This window comes from Pelodiscus sinensis, chromosome 3 (genome assembly GCF_049634645.1).
Source record: "Pelodiscus sinensis isolate JC-2024 chromosome 3, ASM4963464v1, whole genome shotgun sequence".
In the NCBI taxonomy this organism is placed as follows: domain Eukaryota; kingdom Metazoa; phylum Chordata; order Testudines; family Trionychidae; genus Pelodiscus; species Pelodiscus sinensis.
The window spans coordinates 51,012,912-51,035,918 of NC_134713.1; the positions used below are offsets into that span (position 1 = coordinate 51,012,912).

The following is a 23,007-nucleotide window of genomic DNA, read 5'->3' on the forward strand; positions in this document are numbered from 1 at the left end:
ACGGTGTGTGTCTACACTAGCACGTGCTTATGTTTACCTCTGTGTATTGAGCAACCTTGATCTATGAACAGTGGGGCCTTTTTAGCTTAAATGGAAGAAATAGAACCTGCATGAAATTAAGCCCCATAGCCTTAATAGTAAAAGTTAATAATGTATAGTACCAATACACTTTTGCAACAACCTAAAGCATTCATCCTGAATAAGTCTACTTAATTTTTCTGCATGACATCATATTTAAAAGCTAAATTTCAGTAGCAACGTTTTTCAGTGAAAATTCAATATTTTGTTCTTTTTGTGGGTGTTCTGTTTGTTTGCAGTCAGATGAGTGAGCCTCATAGCGGTTTGACGCTCAAATGTGCCAAGTGTGGAGTAGTTTCAACAACAGCTTTGTCAGCCACCACCGCCAGTAATGCCATGTTAGTCCTAATCATTTACATCTTCTTGTTACAAATCTTATACAGTGCATGTGAGAAAATACTTTGATGATGAAAACTGTGTTTGCTAACACTATACTAGAGCACTGAACATATTTAAATATTCTTGTTAAAATTGGCAACTGTGTTTATTAACTGAATACAGGATACTCTTTAGAACATAAAGTACATTTTTATATATTTGTCTGTGGTTTTCAAATTAACTAATAAGTTGCCATTCTTAAAGATTTTTTTAGTAGTGGGTCTTTATTTATCCACATACTGCTATATAATGTTGTTTTTTTCCTCTCTCTCTCTCAAAAGGGCATCCCTTTGGAGTTCCTGTGTTGTGTTACCTCTTCTGGCTCTGACGTGGATGTCTGCAGTTCTGGCTATGACAGACAAAAGATCAATATTATTTCAGATACTCTTTGCAGTATTTGATTCATTGCAAGGCTTTGTTATTGTCATGGTCCACTGTATTCTCCGAAGGGAGGTGAGGAATAATTTTTCAATCAATACTGTTTAATATTATATAAAATATATTTTTTCAGAAATTTACTTAGTGGCATAAAGAGAAAAAGGAAATTCTTGAGATGAGATTTAGAGAGAAGCAAGTGAATAAGGATCTCAAACAGTTCCAGGTAGATGAGTCAGTAGACGAAAGAGAAAAGCCTCCAAATATAGAAACTCAGTAGACAGGGACAGATAGGAAGAGTGAATACAGTAATGGAGAGTGGATGTACTTGAGGTTAACAAAAGATTATTTGATTTCAGATGCAAAAATGCAGCACAGTTAATTTCAGTGAAAAAAATGGGTCCACTTAATTAGAAGTCATCACTAAGTTGGTTCAAATAGGTCTTATTTATTTCTAATTATGCATCTTTGATATTATGATTATGCACAATGAGTACAGACAAACGATTCCTTTTCCAAAGGAACAGATTATGTGAGTTTTTGCACTTGTAGAAAGACTTGTTCAAATACAAAAATTGCTTTCATTTACGCTATGCCATCCTATACAAAAAATGTTGAAAATTTACAAAAACAGAGGAGGAAGAAGTATGGTTGCTTTATGAACAAGCCTTTCAACTCCATATCAGTTCAGATCTTATTAGGTCACAAGTGACAGTGAGTGTGGAGCTTACATTTTATCTCTTAGGATGTTTATTCACATCACTAAAGCATGTTTAGTACAATTCTCAGGGATTGGCAGTATCTATTCAAAGGAGCTCCACGGCTAAAATAACAGGGTCGTTGAGGTCATGTTTAAGTTGTATTCCCTAAAGTGAGTGTGGAGGCTTCATGCATAGTGTCTCTTCTCTCCAGTTTTTACCATCCTAAGTTCATGGGACCAGTATATTCATTAAAACCAGCATGCGGGGTGGTGACCCACTCTACTTCAGTCACCCTGTGGTATTCTAATCTGTGTGAACATTGTATTCTACCATGTGTGTGTGTGTGTCTGTTTGTGTGTCACTTTGTGAACCTCCAAAGCATTCAGTTAGAGACAGGGAGGAGTTTGAAAATGGAGGGGAATGTGGGCTACAGCTTAAAATAAGAGATTCCCGGTGTGATCTTGGACAAGGGCTGGAGTAAAAATTGAGGAACTAATTAGGATTTTTTTTCCTAATGGGAAAAGGATCAAAGAGATAATAAACTATTGATGCAATTTTCTTTCATACTGTTAGTTAATTGTCACAGGATGCAAGTCACTTATGAAAGCAGCTTTCTCATAATACATTAGCATCCATATTTTAAAAAGGCCTAAAGTCTATCTATATAATATGCAAACACATGCTTATGTAGGTAAACACGAAAGGACATGCATGTTTCCCTACACAAGTATATGCATTAATGCTTCTTTTAATCTAACAAATCACAAATCCACTGATCAGCGTGTGCTATATTCCTTCTGTGCTCAGTGCAGAGAGGTTATGGGTCTGCAACAGCTTTCAGCTGAAGAGTTCTTTAGTTCATGGTGTGGAAACTCGCACCATTAGCTCTGGAGAGTCTCGATTGCATAAAGGTAGTGTCAGTGGGACTCATCTGAGATTCAAAATGGTGTGGGCAAAGAACCTCTGGATGAATGTCTTCTGTACAGAGGGGGGATGTAACCCATTATTCATGCTGTATTATGCCCTATTCTGTGCATATGGCCTTAAGGAATTTAAGACTCTGGTACTTTATACAAGCTATAGAGACTCATTTATATAGCTCAGGAAGACTGTGGTTCAGTCACTGGTGTCAGCTAATATAGTGACTCTCATATGTGCACATTTTCAGGGAACATTTTAGCAATTTATAGAAAATATGTTCTACCTGAAAATGTAGTCCATTACTTTATGTAGTCCAAAGAAGACATTTCTCTGTACCCACACATGGCATTGAAATCTTAACAATCTATTTGTCATTCTTGGTGATGACTGTCATACAAGTAATGAAGCCACCTCATTATAACTTCCGAACATTCAGCTAATATTTACAATATGTCTGCATAAGCAAATATTAATTGGATAATCAAATTACATACCACAAATAAAATATTAGAGAAAAATTCAGACTTTCTTTACTATACCCTTACTATTGCTATTTTCCAAAAACAATGCATTCTTGTTCATATAAATATATACATTTTTTTTACCATTACACTTGACATATTGGTTTGAACATAAACACTGGGGCTGTGTCTACACTGGCCTCCCTTTCGGAAAAGGGATGCTAATGTAGCACTTTGGAATAGGCAAATCCGCGGGGGATTTAAATATCCCCCGCGGTATTTGCATTAACATGGCTGCCACTTTTTTCCGGCTTGGAGATAAGCCGGAGAAAAGTGCCAGTCTAGACGTGATTCTCCGGAAAATAAATCTTTTTCTGGATGATCTCTTATTCCTACTTTCAAGGAAGTATGAATTCCTACTTTCAAGGGCCAGCTCCCTGGTCTCCCCCAGCCGCAGCACAGACCTGATATCATTGCCCGCTCCCTCCCTCTCCTCCACCCCCGAGAAGCCATACAGACACTGAAACTCTTCAGGTCCAAGAAAAATGCAGTTTTGGGCCCAGCTTCATGGGATACCACTATCCAAATGGGATTAGAACCCCAAATGAATGTTTTAGGGAAGTCCCCTTTAACAATGAAAGGAGGATGTACACACTGTTTGTGTCCCCTAGGTAACAATTATTTACACTGGGCTAGATAGTAAATAAAAATGATTTTATTAAATATAAGCAGTAGGAGTTAAGTGGTTATAAGTGAGAACACGGAGAGCAAAGTAGACTACAAACTTAAAATAAAAGAAAACGCTTAGCTACACTAAAACCTCAGTACAAACTTATTACAAACTCACCCTAAAACAGTTTCTTTCCAAGCTAATCATTCAAAACCAGGGAAATCTCTTTCCTGGGGTCTTTTTGGTTTATTCTCTTGGGTGTGCCCATGCCAGCCAGCCAAAGTTCAAACCTGCTAGCTCCCTGTTGTTTTTAAAGATTCCCTTTGGGTAGGAATTCTGTTTCTGCATCCCACCCTGGCAGTTTTGATGGACATGTGACTTCCTCAGCCCAACCACCGCTAAGACTTCAGGACAAAATTCTATTTACATATGATTTTCCCAGACACTGAGGCATCCCAGCGCTGGAAACACCCTTGATGGCTTCCCTTTGCACATTTAAAACCACAAAGCATTCCGTACTCTGTATGTCTAATTTTACACACAAGAATGATACTTACACCAAAATAAGATAAACAGGTCCAACAGAGTAAGACATTAAGATTGATAGGTTACATGAAGCAATTTGCCCAAAGCATCTTTGAGTTATAATTGTGTCCATAAGTCCATTTCATAAAGCTGGAAATGTAAAAATGTGTGTCTACATTCCCTTTCTGTCCCAAACCCATCAGTAGTTTTGTCTGAAATTGAGTTGTTTAAAAGGCTGTATGACTGCTCAATAGGGCATTTGAGTGGGGACTCTGACTTTTGTTCCCAATCTGCTGTGTGTGTAACTTTAAGAGTGTCACTTCACATCCCTCTGCCTCAGTTCCCAATCTGTAAAATTAGGATATGATACTTTATTCTCCTTCATGCTTTGAGATCTATGGTTGGAAAAGGCTATAAAAGAGCTAAGTATTATTGTTTTTAACATGATGATGAATGGGAATATTCTTACCCTATCATATCACTATTCAGTCTTGTCTTCTTGCTGTTAAACTAACTAATGAGACAAAGAGAGTGTGATGTGTGTGTATGTGTCATAATATAGAGAATGGTAGAAAAGCCTACTGCTAATAGTCTTCCTTACCAGAACACCAGAACAGTATGCATGCTTGAACACAGTCTCTGAAGCTAATTTGAGTCATGCTGAACAACTACAAAGGCTGGTCGTGATGGGAGGAACCCATGTGTATTTTCTGCTTTTTTCCCTGCTCCTACTGATTGAAATGCATTTGGATTAAATACATGTTTAGTGTCTAAATCTACAACCCACATTTCTATATTGCAAGAGGGAAAAAAGTGCATGAGTAGGGAGAGAGGGTAAGTTATCAGCATCTTGAAGTGGTTACTGTTGCTAGGGAAACCACTTCTTTAGTTCCTGCACATTCATCGTCTCTGTCTCTCTCAGTCTGCCTGGCTCTAAAACAACCTTTCAGCTTGATGTTAAAAAGAGAAATAAATTAGAAAACAATTCTGAACGAGTGGTGGAGAAAAACAAATGAACATTTCAGAAGCCCCTTTTGTTTGTTGCATTGTCTGAGGATTCTGCTGCACTAATACTATGGAATAGAAAACCAATAAATTGGTCAGTTAATCATTTTGGCAAAATCCCTCCACATCAGTAAAGGCCTGATCCATAAAGATAATTAGGGACTGCTACACTCAGCATTGCAATGCCTGGTTTTAGGCACTTAGTTAAATTAGTGGAATCCACAAAGGAAGCCTTAGGCACCAGGGCTATGTCTACACAGCAGCGTTGTTTCAGAATAACAGACGTTATTTGAAAATAACAAAGGGTATGTCTACACTACCACCCTAGTTCGAACTAGGGTGGTAATGTAGGCAACCGGAGTTGCAAATGAAGCCCGGGATTTGAATTTCCCGGGCTTCATTTGCATAAAGCCAGGCACCGCCATTTTTAAATGTCTGCTAGTGCGGACTCTGTGCCGCGCGGCTACACGCAGCACGGACTAGGTAGTTTGGACTAGGCCTCGTTTCACGAGGAGTAACGGTAGTTCGGACAAGGAAGCCTAGTCCGAACTACCTAGTCCGTGCTGCGTGTAGCCGCGTGGCTCGGAGTCCCCACTAGCGGACATTTAAAAATGGCGGCGCCTGGCTTTATGCAAATGAAGGGTGGTTTAACTCATTTAAAGGTTGAGGATGATAAGATAATGCTTTCTAATTATAAAAATAAGGCACATTTTTCCAACTGCTTTTTTTTCCTGCTGGGAAAGCCTGTCCTAGCTCTCAAAGAATTTGTAGCACAACATAATGGCATTCAGAAAGCAAGGCCCTGGGCTCAAGCTTCAGTTGATTAATTTAGCCTCTTTTACTGTTTCCAAAAATGTCCATGAGTAGCTTATGATTTTTTCTTATTTGATTATTCTAAAGCAATAGCCAAATAATTTCTGCAAATAATGAATGGTCTCTAGAATGCTCACAGGAAGTTTACAGAGAGTGCTTGATATTCAGCATAGAAATGGTTGGTTAGTTTTGATAGGACACTGGTTACATCCATAGCCAAATTTCTGTATTCAGATTGGAAGATGGTAATTCTTAGAATCAGATTTCCAATATGAATGCTAAATTCTCTTTTTGCTGAATAGAAATATTCCTCCCAATAAACTGGTTTTCTAGAATGTCTGTGACAAGTGAATTCAAAAGACTCACAAGCAAAACTGAAACAAATATGATCATTATTCAAATAAATATTCTTGTGTTTTTCCAAAGTGATAATTATAAATATCTTTTCCATTTGAAACAATTTTTCTGATGCCTCCATATTTAATCTTTGATAAGGGCAGCAAAAGGTATTCACTGGACTGCTGCTTTAACCCTTTGGATGCTACTTTATATTTACACATCTCTTTCCTTGTTATCTTGCTTTATATATATATATATATATATATATATATATATATATATATATATATATACACATACAGGCAGTCCCCGAGTTGTTACACGGATCCGACTTATGTTGGATCCGCAGTTACGAACGGGGCTTTTCTCACCCCGGAGGATGGGAGCGGCGGGACGCCCAGATGCGCCGCGGTCCGCCGCCCCCATCCTCCGGGGCAAGAAAAGCTGCTCCCCGTCTCCCTGGTCTGCAGGGAGACGGGGAGCAAAGCCTTGGAGCACGCCCGCAGCGGGACAGCCCGGGCGCGCTTGAGCTGTCCCCCTGCAGGCGTGCTCCGCGGCTTTGCTCCCCATCTCCCGACCAGCAGACCAGGGAGATGGGGAGCAAAGCCTTGGAGCACGCCTGCAGTGGGACAACCGCGGCGCGCCTGGGCTGTCCCGCTGCAGGCGTGCTCCGCGGCTTTGCTCCCCGTCTCCCTGGTCTGACCAGCAGACCAGGAAGATGGGGAGCAAAGCCTCAGAGCACGCCAGCAGTGGGACAGCCGCGGCGCGCCTGGACTGTTCCGCTGCCCGCATGCTCTGCGGCTTTGCTCCGCATCTCCCAGGTCAGCAGACCAGGGAGACGGAGCAAAGCCATGGAGGACTTGGGCGGTCCCGCCACCCCCATCTCCCTGGTCTGCTGGGGGGGGGTGCAGCTAGTGCCCCTCCCCCAGCAGACCAGGCTTTTCTTGCCTACCGCAGAGGTAGAGCAGCTGGGGGATGCCGGGTTGGTCCCGCAGCACCGCTCCGGACCAACCCGGCAGCACCCCAGCTGCTCTGCCCCAGGCGTCCTGATTCAGCCGCTGCTGGTCAGTTTCAGCAGCGGCTGAATCAGGACACCTGGGGCAGAGCAGCTTGGGTGCTGCTGGGTTGCTCCAGTAGCGCCGAGGAGCCACGCTACTGGAGCAACCCAGCAGCACCCCAGCTGCTCTGCCCCAGGCGTCCCCAAATCAGCCGCTGCTGAAACTGACCAGAGGCTGACTACAGGAAGCCCGAGGCAGAGTTGCTCTGCCCCAGGCTTCCTGGAATCAGCCGCTGATCAGTTTCAGCAGCAGCTGACTTGGGGACGCCTGGGTTTCTTAAGTTGAATCTGTATGTAAGGCAGAACTGGCGTCCAGATTCAGCCGTGGTTGAAACTGACCAGTTTCAGCAGCGGCTGACGCCAGTTCCGACTTACATACAGATTCAACTTAAGAACAAACCTACAGTCCCTATCTTGTACATAACCCGGGGACTGCCTGTATAGAATTTATAAGAAAATACATACATACACACACACATGCACACACACACATACATATATATATTTTCTTATAAATTCTATACATCAATCTTTCTTCTCATAATGAGTGGTGACAATTTTAACTCTAACTTCTTCATGAGAGATAAATAATAAAACCTTGTACCTCTGTAGTGAAAAGAAGTACTATCCTAGTCATTTTGCTCACACATAATATGTTTTGTCTATTCTGAAATGTTTTTCTGGTGCAAAATGTTTAAAAAATATTCCCCATATATAAAACTAGAGAATACAATGTGAGTCAGTAACATCCTGCAAAATGGATATTTTTAAAGTGCAATCAACTAGGAAAATACTTCACTTTTAATACAAATAACTGTTAAGGGTCACCTTCCAACACCCTTATATTTTTCAGGCATACATTTTATTTTGCTATGGGAATAAAGTACTTTTTATAAATATACCTTCTGACCTACTGCTGAAGTCAAACTAAGTTAGAGGGCAGAGCCAAACACTGCCACAGAAGACAGTTTGGGATTGAATAAACCCTCACCAGTGCTAATTAATTATGTTCCTTGACAAATTTAATTCTGTAAACTGGATCAGGTAGATTGGCAGACTTTTATATGAACACTAGGGTATAGCAAGAGTGTGAAACGGATGATATAAACATGTGCATTTACTGACTGTGATGTATTTAGTATCCTAGCGTAAAAAGTTTTAATTTTTGTCCACAACTGAATTAAATGAATTAAACTGAATTAAAAATGTCAGAAGAGAAGACTCAATGCATGATACTATTTTCACAGGTTCAAGATGCATTTAGATGTCGATTAAGAAACTGCCAAGATCCAATTAATGCAGATTCTTCAAGTTCATTTCCTAATGGGCATGCTCAGATCATGGTGAGTTTTAATTTTATTCTGAACTTCGAATTCAAAGTCACTAGCAAAAATAAAAAGATGCCCATAACTTACTGTACAAGTCAAGTACAGTTATGTATTAATATTAAAACAATAATACTATAGTAAATAATATTAATACAGTTGCTAAGTACAAATCTGATTTCAGCTCATTACATGTTTTCTGAAATTTCATAGAAAAGTTCAGCTTGTTGGTTCAATGATCTGTTGAATAGCGCTGTCATATCCTGAATCTTTGAATACCCAGGTTCAAGAGGATGTTTTAAGTCTCAAGGACGAGTGGTGAAGTGTGAAACATACTTTTACTGAATTTGTGTACCCCCTAATGTCTGCTTGCAGAGCAGTGCTGCAGACTGGGGAACTAAAGAAGTGTTCTGCATCCCCAGCTTCAAAGCAAATGGATTTCTATTTTTTGGTACTTAATTAATTAATGGGGAAACACTGAAAAAAGTTGAAAAAGTTAAGGACTCAGTGAAAGTTAGGCTTGACCATTTTGATTGGACATATTCCAGGAGATTTCATCACATGACAATCTTTAATTAAAGATCAATCTTTAGTTAATTAAAGATCAAGCCTGGATGGTTGGCAACCCTAAAGTATAGGCTGAACCTCTTTAAACCCAGGTTCTTTGGTACAGCAACATCTGTATGTTGCTGGACCAGAGAGTCCTGGTGGAGGGCTAGTGCCTAGGAGCCCTGTGGACTGGCAAGGTTGCAGGCTGCTGGCAGTGAACTGCCAACAGGGCCAGGAGTAGGGCTGGATTACCCAATAGGCAGACTAAGCACATGCTTAGGGCACCAGCAAAGCAGGGGCACCAAAAAAAAAGAGAGAGATTTTATTGTATAATATTGTTTTTATTCTGAATTACATATGGGGGGGGCGGGGGAGAGGCATCATAATCTTTTCAGTGCTTAGGGCCTCTAAAAGTCTTAAGCCGGTCCTGGCCAGGAGTCTAGAACTCTGCAGCTGGGCACGCCCCATTGGGGATGCTTGATGGGGCTGGGAATCTGGCTTGCCCCAGCAAGGCTGCCCAGAGCTCCCAGGAGCCTGGAGCACCGCAGAAGGGCTGCCTGGAGTGCCAAGATCAGTGGCCCTGCTGGGCTGCCCGATGGGGCCAGGAGTGGGGACTGGCAGGACAGGGGGCCTGTGGCTGGCCGAGAGGTGGGGGTAGCAAAGGGACCAGACATGAACACCTCTACTCCAACAAAATCCCTCATCTGGGACCAGTCAGGTCCTGTGGGTTCCAGTTCAAGAAGGTCCAACCTGTATTAGGATTTACTAATATCTTTAGGTGCAGTTTAGTAATCAAATACTTATCCCGTTGATTTCAGTGGGAACAAGATCAAGCATATGCCCTTGAAAGAGCTCTTTGAGCAGAGCAAAATCAATGATGAGATTTCAGAAAGAGGGTAAATTGACCCTTTCTGTAAAAAAAAGAAAATTTTCTGCTTGTATTAGATGCATGTAAATAATCTGTGAGGAAACTCTGAAAGCAAAATTGAAATGCATTTGCGCTCTACATCAAGTTAAATAGTGTTTCTTTCACTGTGATGGAGTGACCTTAGATTCTTAAATGTTAAAGCGTCATTGTTAAACCCGACAGCCTCTTTACCCTACTTTGAATTGAATAATGGTAATTTCATGTTTTGGGGGTGAAGGGGCCTGCTGAACTTACTCTGGTTGCATTAGAAGCAAAGATACACATAATGCTATATAACAAATACAAAATTTAATAAGAATGTTTCAGATAAAGTGAACTAATTTGATTAAGGTTATTCATGGTAATGCGTGTTGCAGGCTATTTTCTGTAATCCTGTTTATGCAATCACCGTGAAAAGCTTTTTTTGAAAATAAACTTTCTACAACATGTAGGAGTCATTCTTCCATATAAATATAAAATTACATACTGTACCAAGTTATTAAAATTATATACTATATTTCCATCTATTTTATTTTATTTTTTGTGGTCAGGCAGCATACTTTGAAAACAATCCAGTTATACTTTAGGAAACATTGTATTGCTCTGCTGTTGTAAAACAATAAACTCCACCTTCTCAGCAACAAGAAACCACTTTTAAGAGACTGTGATTCAGTAAGTAGGACATTTTGGAAGCATTGGTTGGCAAAAGGTATTGTGCTTTGGTGTTCATTTAATAATGGTTGTCTTGTTTTACTGTTTCTTGTTACAGACAGATTTTGAAAAAGATGTGGACATTGCTTGTCGGTCAGGTAAGGATGTGTAATCAACCAAATCAAAACTTTTTTTAAAAAAAAGGAAGAAACAGAAAAACAATAAGGGTTTACCTGGTTACAGAAAAATATATTTTTCCATTTTCTTTCACTGATAGAAGACAAGCGGGTACATGGATAATTGTAGTTCATTATCAAAGAAAATTTTGTAAGTGTCTTAACAGGACTAAGGTTCATAGTTAATAGGTATCTCACAGGACTCTTCATATGGATTTTGTGATAAAATCAACGCAACACATACCAGAATTCCCCCTCCCCCCTTCCAGGAAACATACATAGCACGGCACCTTTTGGTTCGATATAGGGTATTTGAAGATACTCATATGATATATAGTAACCCAAACAATCAGTGTGTTATCTAAAGGGGCTGAATTTTCCCTGGATCTAACTAAAGTCTACAGTAGTTTAAGCAGTACTTCAACAAAAAATAAACATTTATTTTAATTTCACATTATAGGTGCACATTTTTACTTTATTTTGGTACTCTGTACTTTAACTGGCTCCATTTATGTCTGCTTCTGCTACTTAAAAATACTTGTCTTCAGGCACTTACTTAACGAGTGTAACTTAAATAAAGCATGATAAAAAATAAAGGGTCTTTATAACCCATTGGGAATTTTAAGATTTAGAGGCTGACCATTTATTTTTTCGCAATAGAGTAATAGCTCTTCATTATTAACTAATACTCATTAGTGCTGATGTGTTTTGAAAGAGGTAAGGCAATGGAATTTAAAAAAAAAATTCTTTCTACCTTCCTAATGGAAGGATAAGTTCAGACTTAATCCATGAAGCTGAACACTTTATCAGCTTTATAGGACATAAAGTCATATCAAGGACACACTTAAAGAAAGATACTTTTATTGAAGACATGAGTGATTTAAATTTAATTTACTATAATGAAAGATTTAGCAAAAGGTGACTAAGTGAGCTGGCATGACATGTGTGGTCAGAAACAATCTAATAACCACTTGCTTTTCCTAAAATGAGCTTTTTAATTTTTTTCATTGCCACTAAGTAATGCTATTGGGTAGTAGAAATACCACAATTTCTCACCTACATTTCCTTGCTTTACAGAAAATAACTATTGAAAAAATAGAGATAATCACAAATGACTTAATGCCTTAGTGAGCTGATTACTACTATATATCAGTTTACTGATACACACAGTAATATTAGAGCCACCATTGTGTCACGACATAAGAAAAGGAGTAAATGCACTTATGGGTATTTATGTACCTCTTCTTGTCTAACTCACAAAATCTTAGTTGTGCTGCACATACTAGCACTATGGTGTAGAAATACTTTAAATGGAGGAAATGGCTATACTTGTCTAGAGTCAAAGATTTTGGCAGTTGGGCATTTTACATTTATCTTTCTTATTTTTCCAATTATTTTCTTTCACAAACAAAACTGAGCTGAGGTCAGTAACAACTATGAGGCTTTTCTATTCTCCTAACTGGAGACTCCTCCACAGAATCTGGCTATTTTAGTAGCCATGTTTATATAATCTATGGACTCTTCAATTTCAACAAAACATGTTTATTTTCTACAAATTTTCTACACAGTTAGGGCACATCTACACAGCAGAGCAAAAGTCAAATTAAGCTACGCAACTTGAGCTATGTCAATTGCGTAGCTTACATCTCAATAGCTTAAACTGGCTTTTGACGCTGTCTACACAGCAGCAAGTCAAAGGAAGAACATTCTTTCTTTGACTTCCCTTACTTCTCATGAAATGAGGGTTACAGGAATCAGAGTAAGAAGTCCTCCAGCTCACCATAATGGCTTACAGTGTAGACACGCTCTATTATTTTGGAATAGCGTCAGTTATTCTGAAATAACGCTGCTGTGTAGACATAGCCTTAAGGAGATTGTTAGGATGGATTGATGGAAAGAGCTAGCCACACAATTTGTTTGAAGTTTCCAATAAGTTATAAGAAGTTGAAAAGAGCCATGCAGAGGTTATAGTATTTGGGGGGTTTGGAAGCCCTTAATCAAATTCCACATGATAGGCTTCTACTTAGGTTATCTAAGATCTATAATAGTATATAGAAATGGATAAAGACCTGTTTTTAATTTATATAAATAATCTAGACTAAGGGAGAGATCCAGATCAGTTATATACTAAGAAACTGATTAAATAAAACCCCATTCAAACTAATGTTTATGGAAATAAAACAAAGTTGTTAAATGGAATGGAAAAGATACAAGGAAATACACTAGTGAAAAGAACATAGGTAAACAAAACCATGTTTTTTTATTTTTTTATTTACCACACATGTAAATCAAACCGTGGCAAACATAACTCCTTGTTATGAGAATCCTGTTGTGTAATTCACAGTTCTACATAAGGATATTGGACCATGCAGAGCAGCTACAATCACAGGAACACTTTCTAGGATTTCACTAAATGATGATGAAGAAGAAAAGGGAGCAAACCCTGAAGGAATGAGCTATTCAACATTGCCTGGAAGCATCATTTCCAAAGTCATCATTCAGCAGCCTGGAGGCCTCCACATGCCTATGAGCATGAGTGAGCTGGCCAATCAGTGTTTAAAAAAAGAAAACAGTGAGTTGCGGCGGACTGTGTATTTATGCACTGATGATAACTTGAGAGGTGCAGATATGGACATCATTAATCCTCAAGAACGGATGATGGAAAGTGACTACATTGTTATGCCCAGAGGTTCAGTAAACACCCAGCAATCACTGAAAGATGACAGCAAATTAAATATGGGCATGGATACCTTGCCTCATGAAAGGCTTTTGCACTATAAAGTTAATCCAGAATTCAACATGAATCCTTCTGTAATGGACCAATTCAATATCAATTTAGATCAACATCTTCCCTCCCAGGAACATATGCAGAATTTGCCTTTCGAGCCTCGCACAGCAGTAAAGAACTTCATAGCCTCTGAGTTGGATGAGCAAGGATTAGCAAGAAGCGAAACTGGATCCACAATATCAATGAGTTCTTTAGAGGTCAGTGATGCTTAAGCAAATTACATGTTCTATTGTTCTAATTATATAATAAGTCACGGCTCTTTGACTACAGCCAATGTTTATGTTTGAGGGGTGCAGCTAATGTCTTAATTACGATTAAATTACTGTTTGGAATCGTGCTTTGCTTGTTCAATTCCTATAAAACAATGCTGAAAACGTTTACTTTGATTTTTATTTCAATTCTAAAGAATTAGCACTTCAGGATGGAATGATACAATCTTGGCACTTCAAAAGTCTAGCTGCTTTGCCAAGTATTTCCTGACCTGCAGGATGAATTCCATTAAATAACTCTGAGTTCCAGTGAAAAAGTAAAACCCATTCTTACAGGATAACATTTTTAATCACTGACCTTAATTGCATCCTCAAACAATGTACATTATTCATTACTTATTTACCTCATTAAATGTTCATAATTCTTTACCAGCAATTAAGGACAATGGGCTTGATTCTACACTGGCATAAATCAGAGTAACTCTTCTAAATAGTAGTCCATGCAGTGCTGTAATTTGCATAGACAGGTGCCTGTTTGTGCGGACATATGTAGAATTTGCACATGCAGCAGATGTAGATGCATTTCTTGCACAGATCTCAGATGTCATTCTGGCTATGAAATTGTTTTGGAAATCCTTAATGGAATCTGTCTCCGGGATATAAACATGATAGATAATTGTATATGAAAACCATTTGCTTGCTTATTTAACACCTAAGGATCAAACACAGGTTGACCCTCCCAAATCCAGGACTCTCTGGTCCAGCAACATCCATGGTCCAGCAGGGCCACAGATGTTGCTCGACCAAAGAGCCCCAGAGGTGGAGAAAGGGAGCCAGCTGGAAGAATTCAAGACTGGGCACTCTTGGCTGGGCTTGCAGTGGCTGGGAGCACTGGCAGCCAGAGAACCCCAGCCCAGCAGGGGAACCCCCAGCATCAGTGGGGTTGAGGGAGTGGGGGAGGAGCCCTGCCCCCATTGGATAATCCCTGGCATCAGCAGGACCAGGTGGTGAACAGTGTGCCCCTGCTCCAGCCAGGGAACCCCTGGTGTCACTTGGGCCAGGCAGCGAATATGGAACCCCTGCCCTGGCTGGGAAATCCCTTACAGCAGCAGGGCCAGGAAATGGCCAGGCAGTCCTGAGGAACCCCTAGCAGGAGCAGGAGTGGCCCCGGCAGTGCGGTCAGTGTCAGCCGGACATCCCCAGCTAGGGAATTTCTCAGCATTATTGGAGCCCAGTGGGGCTGTGGAACCCCCCGGCATCAGCAGGGCCAGGCATCTGGGGAGCCCCAGCTGGGCAACCCCTGGAATTCCCAGTGGCAGTGGGGCTGGGGTGACCCTGACCAGAGAACCCCAGTGGTAATGGGGCCAAGCGGCAGCAGGTGAGCCTTGGCTGGGGAGCCCTGGGGTATCCCCAGTAGTAGCAGGGCATTGGCATCTGAACAAGGCTTGCAGCATCCGGGTGGCCCCATCAGGGGAACCTGGGGAACCCCTGGCAGCAGCAAGTGGGAGCCCCTGAGAGTCTGGGAGTGGGGCAGCCAGCAGGGAAGCATTGACCTCCCCTAGTCTGACAAAGTCCCTGGTTCAGGACCACTCAGGTCCCAATGGTGCAGGACCAGGGAGGTCCAACCTGTAGTTCACTTCTTACCAAGTCTTCACTTATGCAAAGAGACTGGTAAGGTCAGTAGGAGTTTTTAATGGGTATGTTAACTAGAGAATTTGGGCTAGAAATCAGAATTTTCTTTTTCTCATCAACAACTTTGAAAACAAAATATTTCTCTTACTCCTTGTGTTATGTTTGTATTACCCACAAACTCTTACCTGAGAAACTCAGATTAATTAAAAAAAATTAAAAGAAGTTTAATTTTGGGCTTGGCAGGTAAGCCAAGGTGTAGCTACTTTTTCATGGGGGGGGAAGGATAGCTCAGTGGTTTGAGCATTGGCCTGCTAAACCCAGGGTTATGCATTCAATTCTTGAGGAGGCCATTTAGGGTACGTCTAGACTACAGGCTTTTGTCAACAGAAGTTTTGTCAACAGATACTGTCGACAAAGCTTCTGTCGACAAAGAGCATCTAGACTGCATCCAGTTCTGTCGACAAAGCAAGCTGCTTTGTCGACAAAACCCTGTAGTCTAGACACAATCCTAGATGCAATAACACCTTCTGTCGACAGAACTCTGTCAACAAAAGGCATTATGCTTCGTAAAATGAGGTTTACCAGTGTCGACAAAACTGCTGAGTTCTGTCGACGTTATGTCGACAGAACTCAGCGGTAGTGTAGACGCAGGTATAGTTTTGTCAACAAACGTCCACTTTTGTCGACAAAACTCTATAGTCTAGACACACCCTTAGGGATCTGAAGCAAATCTGTCAGGGATAGTACTTGATCCTGCTGTGAGGGTAGGGGACTGGACTCAATAACCTCTCAAGGTCCCTTCCAGTTCTATGATTCTATTTATTAAGGTTACAAGATCTGTATCATAAATCAGTCAAATTAAGGCTGAGATGCAAAATCGTTAGTATACTTGCTCATGCCTGGGCATTTCATGATGTGCGATGACAGTTTTGGGAGATAGCTGTAATATTCAGGCATGATAGAATTTTCTCACTTTTTCCTCTGTGTGTGTAAGATTTAATTCTGGTTTTTGTTTGGTAGTAATTTTTTCTTAAGAAACAATGTTTTATGAAAAATAATAAAATGCTTTATTGTATTGAGAAGATCTGCTTCTCTAGTTGGATAGTTCTTTGAAGACGCTATGTTTATGTACAAATATTACCCAGGCAAACAAATACATGTATGAGTTTGCACATTACCAAGGTGCAGTCTCATGAGGTTTTATTCTGTACGCTCCATGCAGTATTGTTGTGATTATAGACACACACATGCATATTATTACAGCATGGTGGTTCTTACAGGGAATAATTTTAACATCTGGCTAATCTCCTGCACCTTCTTCATATGCATGGAGTACAGTTTGCTGTACTATCTTGGCATCAAAGTGGCTTTCAATGTGCTTCTTCAGTTCAAAGTGTTTTAGTTTTAATGAAGAAAGCACTGTGAGTGCCCTCTTTTGGAATGGTTTTTGTTTTGAAAGTGCACACTCCAAGTGCTGTGCTCATTAAAACTAAATTACTTTGAAGTGAGGCAGTTCATTCCCATTTACTTCTACAAAAGGGAGAGGGAGAGGGCTGAAAGTCTAAATGCAGTATATCTGTGCAAGAAGCAGAGCACCTTCTTCCTCCAAATGCAGGGAGGACAGGTACCAGCGAGCAAGAGTGGTTGGTTGTTTTAGGGGAATATGGAGAAGAAAAGAAACATTGTTCTTGATTTGTTTCAAATGAAAAGTGGAAAGGGATATTTAGAATAAGAAGACAAAACAAAGTTGTAAACAAAAGAAAGAAATGAAGGAGAGTAAGTGATGTTTTAAAAAAAACCAACAACGAAAGGTGAACTAAAGTGAATTAGGAGATTGCATTAAAAGGGCCAGAAGAATTTGCTGTGGTAGCCAGGAAGATGACAATAGGATAAACAATCAAAGAAATGGAGCCACTCTAATTTAAAAGAGTATATTGAAAAGAGAATACAACAGTTTCTTCCTTGTCTGCAACATTTGGTTTTCAATATTCTCTTCTAAACAAGAAGACCTAATGGGGTTACTTGGTCCATATAAATGACAGAAGTTCAGTTTCTAATCTTTCATTCCACAGCATTTTTCAAGTCCCAGTTTCCAATCTGAGATTTCTATTGAGACAGGCACACTGTCATAAGTGGGAGGCACTTAGCTGTAACACTAAAATAACTTCTGACTCATTAATAAGAGATATTAACGTATCCCAAAGGGTAGCTCCTGACAGACCGCCTTAGTCAAAGATCTGATGTGGGGAAATATAAGAAAAAGGAAAAGATAGTGAACGAGTTAACAACAAAAAGAAAGGGGGTAATTAATGGAAAGGCAGAAGAGGAAAGAGAGAAAAGGCAAAGTCAGAGACATCAGAAAAAGAGGGAAGTGCAAGAGAGGCTTAAAATTAAAGGGGCAGAAACAAATATTAAAACAAAATTAAAGAATAAGGTTAAGAACGTGGATGGTAGCCCAGAGGGGCGAGAGAGAGCAGAAATACAGCACCAAAACCTTATTTCCCATCAAACAAAGACTCAGTCATCCAGCAATTTAGGAGAACTAAGGTAGTCTCAAGGTCTTTTGACATGAGAACTGATGCTAAAATTGATATTAGAGAGAAATGAGCACCATGGGAGTTTCTGCTTTTAAAAACACCCAGATTCCATCCGTTTTTTAGGATTCCCCTTACATAGATTTTGTTTTCTTTCCTCATTCCATTCTCAATCATCTGCCCAAGCAATGCCATTTGCCAGTTCTGTGACTCTCAATCTTAATGAAAGCCCAAGCCCATTGTAGCTCACGCTTTATTTCATTTCTTGGGTGGGTCTTGAGTTCTTTCAGTTCCAAAACTGCTACTACATCATTTTATATGACCTTTATAAAGGAGAGGGTTAAACCAGGCAATGCGAGGGCAGTAATTGAAGGTATATTGAACTGAAATTCTACTCAATACCCTGCAGAATAACAAGTATTTGCGACAGTATATTACATGTACCCATTTTAGCTGCATGTAATATTTAAGAAAAATATATATATTTGGTAATTTACTAAATTAAGAAATGCCTGCACCTTACCCTAAAAGAGCATAGCAGCTCCAAAACAAGCATTTATTGTCTATTGAGTAAATGTGTATGTAGGAGCTGTTATAAAAAGGAGCCTTATGCCCAGTAGTTCAAAATAGCTGTGAACTGTGGCCTTGTGGGTGTTGCATGTGTGTTATGTGCTAAAATTGCTAGGAGACTTTCAGCACTCAAAAATTCCCACGCTTAATGTGGTTATGCAGTTTTTTTACACAAACCTACTGCCTCATGACTCACCTATATTAAAGACTAATAGCCCATACAACCTTGTATTAAGAAGCTAAGTTGGTTTTTTTCACTTACCTGAACAAAAATGGGCATCTTAAAAAAAAAACAAAGCTTCTATTCATGCTGCACTTTTATATTTCCAAAATGCCAAAAGAGATTTTTCTTTAATTTTGTAGAGGGGAAAGAATCCTCCCTTGGGCTAAAATGTTATATGTCAAGTTTAATCTCAGAGTGAATTATAAACTGCTGATAACAAGGATTTATATTAATGGAAACATGGATATAGCCTTCACTATTATATCTCTGGTTTCAATTATACTTTGCTCTGCATAATATATCTTCAGGAGTTTATGTATTTAATCAGATTGCAGTATAATGGAGAATAGAATAAGGAGCAAACCAGGAATTCATCCTTTTACACAGATGGAAAAGGATTATATTAGTTATTTAGTGGGAGCAGCTCCTTCCTGGTGCCAGCAGAGTAATATATTTTAGTGTATAGAAATTATCTTTCAGCACTGTTCTATTTTGTTCACCAGTGAATAGAGTTCAAGTTGTTCTGCAATTATTCAGAGACACTATACACAGTTAGAACAAAACACACAACTGATTTAAAATGAATTGCTTCTGCTAATTTCCTTTCCACAGATTTTTACTTTGGTTTAAATATAAGTTCTTTGTCCTGTGTTGAGGGTTTTATCTGTCAAGTCAGATAGTTATAGAAATTAGAGATGTAAAAGACCTGACAATACAGGAATATTTTCTTCAGTATATTCCTCCAATATTCATTGGAAAACATCCAGTGGAGGATAACAAAAATGATTAGGGGTTTGGAGTACCTGATCTATGGGGAGAGGCTGAGGGATTTGGACTTATTTAGTCTACAGAAGAGAAGAGTGAGGGGGGTATTTGATAGCAGCCTTCAACTACCTGAAGGGGAGGCAGTTCCACAGAGGATGGGGAGAGTCTTTTCTCAGTGGTACAGATGACAGAACAAGGAGAACATGAAATTGGGAATAGAAACATCCAGAAATAAAAGCTTCTGAGATAGAATATTAGGGAATGGTCCAAATTCCTGAGTCAGTGTAAAGATTCCTGATCAATCCAGTGTAAACTGGATCAGATCCTTAAACGTATTTGCCAGCACCAAAAAACATTAGAGTGCCAGCTGATAGGACCTAACCCTGTACCTACTGATGTGATAGACAGAAATCCAGTGAATTTCAACTCAAAGCACAACACTATTCCTGCTCTGACCTATGACAGCAGATCATGCCTTCAGGGGAGTAGTCTTTGACTGAACACTGTATGCAGCCCTAAAAAACATAAAGTAAAAGCACAAAACTAATATTCTTGAATGTACAGTTAAAAATAAATGTCCTCATTCTGGTTGGTCTCCGGAAGAATTTTATTTGATATGCACCCATAATAGCCTACTGAGTCACAGTGCCAAGGAGATGTGATGAAAAAGCAAATTTGCAACTGTGACATCTAGCCAATCATATTGCATAAAGTATAGTGCAATGTTTTGCTCATGTTTAAAGTGAACACAGAGTTAAATCTATACACCCATCTCAGATTACAGGTAATGCCGGAATACCTGTGCTGCCTATGAACAGACTTGCAGACAAAATTGGTGTTAAAAAGTCCATTTTTCTAAATCATGATTTCTTGCAAATCAGATTTCTAAACCACATTTGATTTAGCATTTTCATTCAGGCAATTCAGTAAAACCAGGTTTATTAGTGAACTGTGTCTTACAACTAACCTTTTTTAGGGATAACTACTCTAAAATTTACCTCAGAAATTAGCCTTTTTTCTTTTGTGACCACACAGCCAAACTTGATAGTGTACTAAATATTTTGAGTGTGCAGAAGTCACTGAAAGTTCTTTTTGTGTTGTGGGGGGATATAAATCTCTTCAGGTACTAGTTCATTGTAGAATGTTATAGTTTCTCTCTTCATTTTCTTCTTTTTACCACTACTGTTTTGAGGTGTTAGTTTTTTGTTGTTGTTTTGTTTTGTTATATGTGACATTTTTTTTTCAATTAATCTTCACATAAAATGGTTAACATGAGCAATAAAGCTGAACTTTTCCAGACAGCTATTGAGAGGCTTATCAACATTTTACATTTTTTAAGCTCATGGACTGATTTCTAGCTCTTCAGATCTAAGCATATTCAGAATATTGTACCAGTAACCTCCTTTGCATATTTACAAAATCAGTCATTTGCAGGTGGTCAAAAATTTTCACCAATATAGTTTTTAACTAAATCCAAATGTTTGGAGAAAAAATTCTATTTTCATCTAAAAAAACCCCCCAAAAACAGAAGCGAAAAAAACCCTTCAGCAACTTGAAAAATTCATTTTTAACTGAAAGTATATAGGTTTGTATTGCAAAAAAAAAAATCACAAAATATTTCAATGCAAAATTTCAAAAAATAATGTTTGATAATTGTACACAATTTCTTGGCCAGCTTTATTAGAAAGAAGCGCATCCACATCATCTCTATCCTCACTCATCTCCACTCACATGCCAGTCAATTCAGAATTGCCCTCTGTGTTTTTAGAATTCAGTGAATTTGTTCCAGCTGACCTACTTCAGGGCCTTATTACAAAACACACCGTTGCTTATCCAGGGGTACAGCTAGACGGCAGGAGGTATCCCAGAAAAACTCCGCCGCATCCAGAGAATGCATTTTGATCTTACACGGGTTGGTTTTTTTTTTTTTTTTTTTTTGAGGAAGTGCAAACACTCTCTTTTGGAAGCCCTGTCTTCCTCATTTCATGAGGAAGAAGGGATCTTCCAAAAGAGGGGGATTTTCCAAAATTCGGCCCAGTGTAGATGGGCCAAATTTTGGAAAAGCCTCTTCAGAAAATAAAATCAGAAAAAGCTGTAGTGTAGACCTAGCCTGGGTGATTAGGGACCAAACTGTGCAGTAAGTGGTCAAGCTGGCTAAGGAGGGTCCTGATCTAGATTCCATGGAAGTCAATGGGCATCTTTATGTCAGCTTCAGAGGACTTTGGAACTTGCCTCACCTGAAGAAAGTAAATTCTTCATTTTGCATAGTCTCTGTAGCTATGTTACACTTCCTATTCTCCACAACCATGAAAGTGCATAAAATTGGGAAAAGTAGGAAAGCATTTCAGGAGGAGAATGAGTAAGTCATGGGAAATTTGATTTATACCAAATGCTGAGAAATTCCCTACCTGGAAGAACACAAATTACTCCCATTAGCCATCATGAGGCCACAGCCCTTTAATCCGAGCCTGTTCTGCTTTGCAGTGGTGGTCTGGTGCAGAATGACAGTTCTTGCCTGATGTACAACCCAATAACATGTACAGGAAGAATGAGAAGTTCTGCTTGTTTTATAAGCCATCACATAATGCTCCCTCAGACACATCCTAACTAACATAAGTGCTTGGGCGTCGATTACATAATGGTGGAAAGTTGAAATAAGGTTTATTGTGTTGATATGTTTTATTTCTATGAATAGATGTTCTTCATAGTCACAAGTTTCAATCATTATCCAAGCAATAGAATCAGGCATTCTTTCTTTCACCCTCGTTCCCCGCACTGGCCTCTTCTCTTTCAGTACAGATAATGTCCCCGTCCTTGGAGCAACAGCCTTCCCCTAAGCTACTCCTGCTGGCTACTGCTCTGTCTGTATCCCTTTTTCTCACCACGCTGGATATTTTATCCCATTTCTACATGCTGAAACTTCCTTCTCTTCTGCTGTTATTTACTCTTTCCCTTTAATGCTGTCTGTTTTAAAAATTCTATAAAGCATTCTGAGTTGCGTTTTGTAGAAAATAACATTTTGTTTTATTTATAAATTTATCACAATTGAAGAATAGTTTCTTTTCCATGAAGATTCCTGGATTAATTTTTGTCATAAATGTGAAACTAATTCAACGTTGTTCTCTCCAAATGAAGATATCATTGCAAACAAGCTGAAGCCTGTATAGAGGATATAGTTGCCAATGGCTTGATTTCACTGTCACTCCCTGTCCCCTCAGTGTAAATCTGGAATAACAAACATTGGAATCAGTCTAGTGTGAGAAAAGAACCACATTTTGGATGTCTATATGATCCCAAAGAGATAGGATCCTCATTGAGATCATGGTGTCCAGCGACAAATCTTATTGAATGAGGG

The 23,007-nt window shown here is 39.4% G+C and overlaps 1 protein-coding gene across 4 annotated transcripts in view; it reads left to right on the forward strand.

Annotated features, from left to right (window-relative positions):
- The window catches only part of ADGRB3 (adhesion G protein-coupled receptor B3), a 632,976-nt gene that overhangs the window by 594,779 nt on the left and 15,190 nt on the right, over positions 1-23,007 (forward strand). For all 4 annotated transcript variants that reach the window (XM_075923697.1, XM_075923698.1, XM_014575580.3 and 1 more), the window contains 5 exons: positions 318-416; positions 738-909; positions 8,571-8,666; positions 10,874-10,913; positions 13,276-13,916. In XM_075923697.1, the coding sequence (XP_075779812.1) occupies positions 318-416; positions 738-909; positions 8,571-8,666; positions 10,874-10,913; positions 13,276-13,916 (1,048 nt within the window). The remainder of the gene's footprint in view (positions 1-317; positions 417-737; positions 910-8,570; positions 8,667-10,873; positions 10,914-13,275; positions 13,917-23,007) is intronic.